General features: G+C 43.3%; 1 protein-coding gene across 1 annotated transcript in view; it reads left to right on the forward strand.

Moving 5' to 3' along the window:
* BCL2L15 (BCL2 like 15) overlaps positions 1 to 738 on the forward strand; it is a 10,508-nt gene extending 9,770 nt beyond the window's left edge. The window contains exons 3-4 of the mRNA XM_015411394.1: positions 106 to 321; positions 584 to 738. Coding sequence (XP_015266880.1) covers positions 106 to 321; positions 584 to 601 — 234 coding nt within the window. The 3' untranslated portion in view covers positions 602 to 738. The remainder of the gene's footprint in view (positions 1 to 105; positions 322 to 583) is intronic.
* The last annotated feature ends 10,079 nt before the right edge of the window (positions 739 to 10,817 follow it).

Consider the following 10,817-nt stretch of genomic DNA (forward strand, 5'->3'; position numbering starts at 1 on the left):
AGACAATATTTCAAGGCTATTTCTGTATCTTAATTATGACTGTCTATTATCTATATGCCTCTGTCTAGTAGACTGCATGTTTTAGAAACTACTCTGTGTTTACAGGTGGAGAAATTTGGAGAAATGGTGGAGTCTCTCAGCAAGGAATGGAGTAGCCATAGTCCTGGTCTGGAGTATGAAAGAGCTTTCCTGGCTGTCTCTGTGAGGTTATTTAAGGACCTTGTAAAAAAAATTCCTCCTGTGGCTACCTCAGCTTTACTTGCAGGGCTAATCAATGGAAATACCCAAGTGAGAGCCCATATTGAAGAGCGTGGTGGCTGGGTGAGTTAAGGTTCAGTGTTGTTTTGCATTTGTGTTGATTGTGTTTGAAGTTTACTGTTGATTAGAATATCTAATCCAACATGCACATGATAGTGAGTAAACTCCCTGCCCCATTATGTTGGTTGGTGTGTCTCCATAATTCCAGTACATTATACTCCTTGTCTCAGTTCTGTCAGATCCTCACAAGAAGTTTATTAGGTAAGTCATTTGGTTTTTTAATTTCACCTTTCCCCACTGACTTGCTTTTTTGTTTTAATTTTAGGAGAACCTTGAAAACTGAAGGGGATTTTAAAAAGCTCCTAGATCCTCACTTCCAAGAAAAGAAGCTTTGCTATACTTTGCCACTTAGGTCTGGAAAGAGTACAGTGGAGTTGCACAGCAGTGGTGTGTTCAGCCCTCAAAAAATTAAAATGAGAACTAAACAAAAGTCAGTGGTGGAAGGCTGTGGGGTGGGTGGGAAGAAGAGCTAGGTTCTAGCCAATTAGTCACACCAGGTCACAGCCCAGAAGGTTAGTACACCTTCCACCTTCCACATTTGTACACATTCCACCATAATACTCCAATTGCAATTGCCTGGCTTACTGGAGAAATACTATCACTGCCTTTTCCTATTTGCTATTTCCAAAACAGAACCCTTCTGTTGTCAAAACGCAAGGTTTGGATTCAACTTGACACAGACATATATTGAATATTGGGGAAATGTGATGTCCCTGAAACTGAGGATCTGGAGGACAGGACCACAAATACCAGCTCTGTTCAGTAGGTGGACTGACTGCGTCAATAGGTGGAAATTCCTCCAACTGTAAAAATAGAAGTAACTTTCTCATAAGAAATAACATTGTAAAGCACTAAGTATCTGGATTTAAGCACTTTAGTGCTTAAGGAAACTCACCAGTTATAATGCACCCTTAATCCAACGAATAATAGAGAAGCCAAGAGAATAATCAAGATCTCCCAGCGCAGAATGCCCCATGGACTACAGTTCCAATTTCTAAAACAAAAGGAAAAATAAAATTGCTTTGTAGGAAAATGAGTTACAAACTAAGGTCCTACAACTGTTAATAATTCATGTAAGCTTTAAATAAGGAAACAAGTTCTGAATAAATTCTGCATATGAAAAAACAACCTTTTAAAGAAACCTAGCATACTTTTTTAAAAAGATGATGCATCCATGTATCACCACAACTTTCATAATATAGCAGGGGTCCCCAGATCTGTTGAAGCTGTGGACACTTTTGGAGCATTGAGCAAGATTAGTGTGTACCTCTGACCTGGATGGCCCAGACTAGCCTGATTTTGGAAGCTAAACAGGGTCACCCTGGTTAGTACTTTGGTGGGAGACTATTGAGCAAGACCAGAGTAACAATGCAGAAGCAGGCAGTGGCAAATTACCACTTCATCAAAAGCCCCTTGAGGGGTCAGCGTAAGTTGGCTGTGACTTGACAGCACTTTATATATGCACTGGGTGCCACCAGAAAGTGGATGCTGAGAGTTTCCAAGCCAACCATCCTCCTGTGTAGCATCGGGATGTGTTACAGCAGCCCGTATGGCTTATTTTTTCCAGTCCTGCTTATGCCTGTGTCTTTCAAGTTTTCTGTAAGCCTCAAATTTGCAAACAGAGTAAACTATGCATGTCATGTTGTAGAAGGATCATGAGCTAAGAATGCTGAGCCAAAGCTTGAGGAAATTGACTGAAAGCTTATACCCAGAATAAAACTTTGTTGGTTGTAAAAGTGTCACTGGACTCATTCTGCTGCTTCAGACCAACACGGCTACCCACCAGAAATTAAATTGTATTACTTGCACTGCAAACTGTGAAGATTACATAAAGAACATTAGACCAGGCAAGAAGATTAATAATTCATATACAGGCCAATGGAGTGCCCCTAAAAGGTCTACAAGCAAGCATCAAAGTCAGTTTCCTTCTGTGGTTGCCCCCAGCACGGTCATTCAGAGGTTTATTGCCTCTGGATGTTGAGGTTCCATGTGGTCATTATGTTATCTATTTCCTCTATAGGTTTGCCAGCTCCAGCTTGGGAAATACCTGGAGATTTTGAGGATGGAGCCTGAGGAGTGCAGGCTTGGGGGGAGGGGAGGGAACTCAGTGGAGTATAGTGCCATAGAGTTCAACTTCCAAGGCAGCCATTTTCTCCAGATGGACTGATCCCTGTTGCCTGGAGCTAAATGGTAATCCCAGGAGACCTCCAGCCACTAACTAGAAGTTGGTGACCCTATATCAACTGCATAAGAAAAGATAAAATTCAAAATGACCTTGTTAGGGAAGGAAGCAGGACTGAAACTAACCAAACAAAATCCAACAGAGACGAATGTAGAAGAAGATGAAACTGGATTTATACCCCACCCTTCACTCAGAGTGGCTTACAAACTCCTTTCCCTTCCCCTCCCCACAACAGACACCCTGTGAGGTAGGTGGGGCTGAGAGAGCTCTGACAGAAACTGCTCTTTTGAGAACAGCTCTGACAGAACTATGGCTTGCCCAAGGTCATCCAGGAGGTGCCAGTGGAGGAGGGGGGAATCAAACTCGGTTCTCCCAGATTAGAGTTGGAGCATTTAACCACGACACCAAACTGGCTGTAAATTTCTGCCCTTATGGCTACATAGTATAGTACAGACAAAAAGCATCTCCAGATTGCAGTCTATTGCAGGCTTAAAAATGAGCCAGGTGTAAGTGGCTACAAAAAAGGCTAATGCAACTTTAATCTGCATATTTGGGAAAATATCCAAGATATGAGAAATAGTGCTTCCACTCTACACCATGCTAATCAGACCTCATTTGGAGTACAGTATCCAGTTCCATGAGCTACAGAAGAGGGCAATAAACATGGTCAGGGTGGGGTCTGGAAAACAAATCAAATGAGGAAAGGTGGAAGGAACTGGGTATATTTAGCCTGAACAAAAGAAAACTGAGAGGAGACATGGTTTTCATATAGAGGCAAGCTTGTCTTGTTTCCTCATTGCTTCTGTGGCTACAAGGCCAGGCCAATGGCTTTTTGTGCCCTAAGGCAGCTGTGAGTAGTGTGCCTCTCCTTGCCACAGCTCAAGGGCACATAGCCACCAAGGTCCAGGCTGTTGTGCACCAGATAAGCAAGATGTTGCACTCCCTCACAAGGTGGGGGGTGCAGAACCCAGCAGCAGTAGAGCTGGCAGCAGCCGTCTCTTCTTCCCTCTTGGGGTGTGGGGGGGGAGGCAGGCTGGGTAAGCCACCACAGCCTGAGTGCCCACAGACTTGGGCTGGCAAGGTGCTGCCTCTACCCCATAATGCACATGGGTACAGAGGCCAGTGGCAACAGAGCTGACAGCTGCCTGCTCTTCCATCCCTCCTTCCTCCTTTATGGGAAGTGGCAGAGGGAGGCAGGCCCCAGTAGTAGTACCAGCACCCACTGTGCTATGCAACTGGGAGGAGCCGCTCAGGGTCAATGCTTGTGACTGGCAAGTCTCTTCTAGTGCCTCTGGCACCTTGCCTAATTGGCAGGCCAGCTGTTTTAAGCTGCTGATATAGCATAGTAGCAACAGGGCTTCCACCTGACAGGTCTCCCCACAATTTCCCTACCTGAGGTCCCCACAAGCAGCCATTCCTCCCCCCCCCCCCCCACGCCCCAGTTTACTTTTTCTGATAACGCCTGAGAACACTTTTTTTCCTATAGGGAGGTGACAACTGTAAGTGTACTCCATTGCCTCCATAGCTGGTTTCCTGACTCTATGTAAATAAATGCTTATTGCTTGTCCTAATTTTTTTAACAATATGCCATCTTATTCTTTAAAAAAAAATCACTTTAAAATCATCATACATTTGTTTTGCCAGAATTTGTGTTCCTGCTTGTTTTTCTCATTTAAACAAGACTTCCACTTTTTAAAGATGGAATGTTACCTTCTATGGTGGTTTTGACTTTGCTTGTTAACTCCATGCTGGCCTCATCTAGATTATTAAACACACAGTTTGTAATCATTATGAAGGGACTTGACCCTCTGTACTCTCCTTTTGAGCTTCCTTTTAACTAATCCCCTCAATTTTTAGGTATTTCCTCTTCTGAAATTATGGTAATATGAGACTTTTGGTGTAACTACTCAAGACCAAGTCCAGGGTTGCTTCCTGTAGTTAACTCCATGACTTACTGCTCAAAATCCCAATCATTTATGGTATGCATTTTTATCTAGCTTTTCTCTCCTTACAAAAAATACATCGCAATTTAAATAATATAAACAAACCACAGTATAAAGAACAAACTAAAAACAAAAGGTAGTACATAAAATATCCTGGGTTAGTGTCTGCTGAGTAAGTCCATCAAGGCTGTGGGCTAACAGCCAAAGGCCATGAGCCCTTGACTCCTAAAAGAGACAAGCTGGAACCCGCAAGGACTTGTGGGACAGATTTCCCTTTCCCCCACTATTTCCTTCCTTGAAAGCCCTCCCAGCTTCTTTCCCTCTCCTGCCTCCTCTCCTTCCCATCCACCAACCACCCAACCTTTATCTTCTCCCATCTTCAGTTTTTTTGCTCCGCATCTCAGCATTCTCTACCCAGTAAAGCTATGGCCCAGTTGTGCAGTGCTAGTTGCCAGGGCAGGCCCAGTTGCATAGTGGGAAAACTGAAAGAACTTGCAAAGGGGACCCATTTTCCCTGTCTCATGATGACAGACTCTCGTCTTCCCCCACTATTTCTTCTTTCTCTCCACCTGACAGCCTCCATATCCTCAACCTTCTCTGCTTCCTTCTCTCTTTCCCACCCACATTTATCTGCCCCTCCACCTTCAGCGATATATATATATTATTTATTTGCATGATTTATAGCCCGCCTTTTTCCACAATGGGGACTCAAAGCACCTATTTCATTCTAGTCTCCTCCATTTTATCCCCAGGAAGAAATTGTAAGCATAGGTGGAAGGGCAGTCAAAAACCCTGGAAAAGGGCCCCTTCCTCAGCCCACCCTTGCCCCACCCCAAAGGATGGAAGGGAGACTAAGAGGCAGTCTGTCTGACCCTGCTCCTCCCTACCAGAGAGGGATGGAAGGAAAGAGGAAGAGGCGGCCTGTTAAAGCAACTGGCTAGATGCTGCTTTCCTCACCTCAGGCGAGTCAGGTGTTGCCTACCCTGTCTTGCGCAGGCCGGGCACTGCCTCCCTCACCTTGGCCAGGCTGTCTGGGTGCCTCTCTCACCTTGGGTGGGGCTCAGTGGGGCTGAGCTGGGCACCACCCTCTGGCTCATCTCACACAGGGGTTGGCTGAGCACTGCCCTCTGCCTCGCTGGGCTCCGCCTCCCCTGGCTGACTGGACACCACCTCTCCCGCCTTGTTCAGGGCTTGGATAGGTCAGGCTCAGTTTGGTGTAGTGGTTAAGTGCGCGGACTGTAATCTGGGAGAACCAGGTTTGATTCTCCACTCCTCCACTTGCACCTGCTGGATGACCTTGGGCAAGCCATAGTTCTGGCACAGCTGTTCTTGAAAAAGAGCAGTTTCTGTCAGAGCTCTCTCAGCCCCACCTACCTCACAGGGTGTCTGTTGTGGGGAGGAGTTTGTAAGCCGCTCTGAGACACCTTTGGGGGGTGAAGGGCAGGGTATAGATCCAATTTCTTTTTTTTTTTCCTTCTTCTCCTTCTCCTTCTCAGCCCTTCTGTTTGAGGGCTAGCTGGCCCAGGTAGAGGGGGAGGCTATCACCCCTTCAGGATGCATCCATGTGCTCTTACAAAACAACAAATACAATACCTTTATTGGCATAAAACCATGTGATCTTAATGGTCAATCTTGGCCCTGCCTCTGAGGTACATTAGATTGAGAATGTGTAATTGGTCCAAGATCACCCTGTCAGTTTACAGGGCAGAATGGGGATTCAGGGTCCTATTCTTAAACTCTAATGACTACACCATGGGTGCGTTCAGATAGGCCATTTAGTCTGCGTTCGGTCCGCCTCAGAGGCAGATTTTATCTGCGTGATCACACGGTCAACATCTGTCTCCCGCCCCCAGCTGTCACTTTCTGACTCAAAACTGCTTTAACCCAGAGTATTTTGATATTTATTTATTTATTTATTTATTTGATTTTTATCCCGCCCTCCCGCCGAAGCGGCTCAGGGCGGCGTACAGCAACATACAATAAAACAACTCATCTAAAACAATCAATACAACATGTCCCCAAGTGGTGTTTTCCTGATTCTCCGGTTCCAGCCGCATTTTTCCCCTGTGTGATCGCTCCTCCAGTGTCAAGCCACTTCCAAATTAAACCCCCTCCCCGCTCAAAAGCTGCCTGAGGCTTCTGCTTTTCGCCCACCATTTTTAAAAAAGCGTTCGCGGTGTGCGCATAGGCAGAGATCCGCCACAGGGTTATTAAAAGCAATGTTTAAATGGTGCCTAGTTTTAGCCTTTAGACGAATTCGGGATCTCACAGAGGCCATTTTCGGTGGTAAATGTTTAAAGGGAAGTGTTCCTTTAAAGTTTAAAGGGAAGCGTTACAGCAGTCCGTTTGAAGAGGAAAACGCTGTTCTGTGCATGCACGAAACATTTACTTCCACAGATGGCTGCCTGTGTGCATGCCCAAACAGAGAGAGAGAAAAACAACAGCACAGCGATCCGGAGCAAGGAGGTGAGTGTGATCGCAATTCTCCAGGTTAAAAAAGACCGCATCAGAGCCGGAGCAATTTAAACCGCTCCTAGCATGCCGTCTTACCGCACCCCATGGTGACTTTTGTGGGGTGGCTACTGTTGAACATCAACAAGCAGTTAAGACTTAACAAAACATTTCTCAGAGTATAAGTTTTTGTGAGTGTCTGTCTTTAAAGTGCTACTGGACTCAAATTTTGTAACTAAATACTGTTAGTTCAATAATCCAAGGAAACTGTAAGATCTACCTTCAAAAATATTACCAAACTCACATAAATTGTTTTCATGTTGAAATATATAGGATTGATACAGAAGTTTCTTTTTCCAGTTTCTGAACAGTTCTTGTTTATCCTTCTGTGCATGAAATTCAGCTGTCCCAAATAAACAACACTGAGAACTTCAGATGGTATGTGTCACATTAAAAAAAAAAATCACTTTCAGCAGACAACTACCAGTCCAACTTGTATTCTCCAAATCTGTAGCACAAACAAACAAAAAAACTCCTGTTTTCTCCCCTGGCAGTTTATTTATATCAGGAGTTGCCACCTGCACCCTCCTCCAGACCTGATGGCAATGAAATAGTGTCCTCTGATGACTTGGGTCCACCCCTTTAAGCAAGCATTGGTGGTGATATACAGGACCCAAAATGATGCCTGACAGAAATGGCCTGCAGATGGCCTTTGTGAAACCCATTTTGGCCGGTGTCAACACTTGCAGCTGGAGCTGTATGTTTTCCCAGCCGGCTGAGGTGGGGCTTGAATTCTCAAGAGCAGGGGTCATTTTGTAGAAAAAGAGGTGCAGGAGCTCATTAGCATAACTCATTAGCATAACTTATTTGCATATGCCACACCCCCTGACATCACCGGAAGTGTGTCAGAAGGCAACACTCACCGCTCAGGCTTCACTGGACTGTTTTGGATTGCTAGCTATTGGGGGGGGGGACATGCAGATCTGTCCTCGCAGAGGAGGGAGAGCTTGTATCTGAATAAAAACTTGGTCTTAAAGGTGCCACTGAACTGTTTTGGGCCTTCTTCAGAAGTTTAGTCAATGTTTCTCAATGATACAGGAGTCCAGTGGCACCTTAAAAAATCTAACAAACTGTATTCCAGCATAAGCTTTCATGAATCAGAACTCACTTCATCAGTTGTGTGTTCCTTCTTTAGGCAGATATATTCTTAATCAAAGGAGCAGACAACAGAAGGGGTAGGAGAGAGACCAGTTTAAAAAAATGTCCACTCTAAAGAGTAATCACGCCACTCAGATTGAACAAAGAGCACTTCTGGTTGTAGATAGATATGCAAAGTAGGATTAACATAAAATGCGTCATATGCAGGGTGGTCCATGATAAGCAGATCCAATTCAAAAAGTATAGAGGTATATCTGAACTAGCTGTCACCTGTAAAAGAGTAAGATGTGCTAAGAATTTAGCATGTACGGTGAGTAAGAAATGCCAGATCCCTGTTAGATAGATAGAGCTGGACTTCTTGATGAATGCTAATTCAGCCATTTCCTGTTGAATTCTCCCTTTGGAGCAATACTGAATAGGATGAACAATAAGAAACTAGCTCCCCTAAACAGCGTATCTAATAATGCTGATCTTACCTGTAATGTGCAGCCTCAGGGAATGTTCCAGGTACACATTTAGGGTGAAGACATGAATAATTGAAGGTCCCCCCCCTTACCTGCCTGGCTTTTCCCTACCTTAGAAAATTTCATGATGAATCTACATTCCAGTGAATCAAATGCTGGTTCACCCATCTGTCTCCCCACCACACCTCAGTTTAGCTGCCTTCCCTTGAAAAAATAAAATCCACGTATCTGTGCATCCTTAATTTTTAAATCCACATTTTTTAAAAAAAGCTGTAAAGCACCTTCTTTTACAGCTCAGACCTGTCTCCAAATGCATGGGGGTTCCTCTGCAGATAACTAAATGTGGAAAAGGTGTTGAGACGGTAGAAAGTTTCGAGAGAACTAATCTTAGCCAGGAATACTGCCACGGGATGTGTTTTCCTGTTTTCCTAGGGGCTGACATATGAGCAGCAGTGGTTATAACAGAAGATTCTTTGTTGACTTAAAAAAAAAAATCCTGGGGTCCTCTTCTGTTATCACTGAGTAACAATCTTCCTTTATAATTCCACTTTACTCTCTCCATGTCTCCTAAAATATCACAAGTTATTAATGAACTTCTCCGGCACCAGTTTTTTTTCTTCTTCAAACCTGTATGTTATATCATACAAACAGGTTAAAAGGGTAAAGGTAAAGGTTCCCTTGCTCGGGTCTATCTGTTCCACACCAATACGTTCCTGAATAATCTTCTGCTAGTTGCTGTATGGTCACCTTAAATATTCCTCTTCTGTTTACTCTCTCCATGTCTCCTAAAATATCACAAGGTATTCATGAACTTCTCTGGCACCAGTTTTTTTTTCCTTCAAACCTGTATGTTATATCATACAAACAGGTTAATGTGATGCTTATCCCCTCTATGTTTATCTTCTCTTCATCAGCCTGGAGAAATGTTGTAGAATTGTCTGTAAGAAGAACCATCACACATCAGAAACCTACATGATCTTATGTGGTGACTATTTGCATCGTTTTAAATATTAAGTATCACCCTACGTGTTGTTCCATTTACATGTTAGCCCTTACAAATTAAAGGTCCCTTTCAGTGTCAATTTATGTATTACCATATGTCAGATTCCATTCAACAAATGAAGGCTGTACCAATTTCTTCACCTGGGAAATTCTAACAACATTTCAGGCTGCTGCATAACTAGAAATATAAAATCTCCAGAAAATTTTGAAGCCACGAGGAAACTTTTTCCCCTGGGGGTTTTCTGGGAGGGAAACACAGAAGTTTGGGTGGAAAGTGAAACCCATGCAATGCTTACTATGCATAACTAGAAATATAAAATCTCCAGAAAATTTTGAAGCTATGTGGAAACTTTTTTTCCTGGGGCTTTTCTGGAAAAAAACAACACAGAAATGGAGGGGGGGGATGGAATCCATGCAATGCTTACTGTCCTATCAAACCTAATTTTACTGCTTTAACAACATGTAATTTATAACTTACTTAGCATATGAAATTGCAATATATCACATAGAGTATATCTGCATGTGTTATTTCATCAATTGTGTGCCCCTACTGCATTAGGGCTTGTTTTTTCTGAACGTGTTTTGCTCCCTCTAATGGTTACTTTGATATTTCATAGGTTTCTCCTTTTTTTACAAGCAAAAAAACCATATTTATAGAAGTTATAGAAGTTTAAAGTTACAGTTTAAAGTTATAAACACCTTAGTGTTTTTACCAGCAAAATTGCAAATATACCCAAAATTGAGTGAAAACTGCAAGATAGCCCTATGCTATCTTAGCGCATGCACCTTTATTCCAGTTAGTTGTGCATCAGAGTGGTTTGAGGGAACAGTGAAGAGGTCAATCACAAGGGAAGAGTCAGATCAAAAGGACAATAGAAGGCACTGCTGAGAAGCAGTGAAAGCCCTGCTTGCTCCCCTCGTGAAATTTAGGTATCCTTTTTGGTGCAGAAACACATTTTGGATTTAAAAGCTATGTATGTCTACAGCATGCCCGCCTTGTCTTAAAAACGTTTCACTCATTCTAAAAGAGAAAATATATTATAGGCATTTTCTCCAGTAGTCTGCAAAATTTCCATTTTTTTAATTGGAAAATTTATAATAGTAAAGGCCTTGGGGGAAAAACAGGGGGAAAAGGTTTTTGTATCTGAAACAAATGGTCAAATCACACCAGACCCACGAAGACAAAACAGTCTGTCCTCTGGAATCTGATGACCCTAGCAATTGCTTCATGCCCCTTCCCAGTAAGACTGGCTTTGTTCAAAGTTGGTCTGCTCCCCCCCCCCCGCCTTTTCTTTGGCA

The sequence above is a fragment of the Gekko japonicus genome, unplaced genomic scaffold, assembly GCF_001447785.1.
Source record: "Gekko japonicus isolate JY-2015 unplaced genomic scaffold, Gekko_japonicus_V1.1 scaffold437, whole genome shotgun sequence".
Taxonomy (NCBI): Eukaryota; Metazoa; Chordata; class Lepidosauria; order Squamata; family Gekkonidae; genus Gekko; species Gekko japonicus.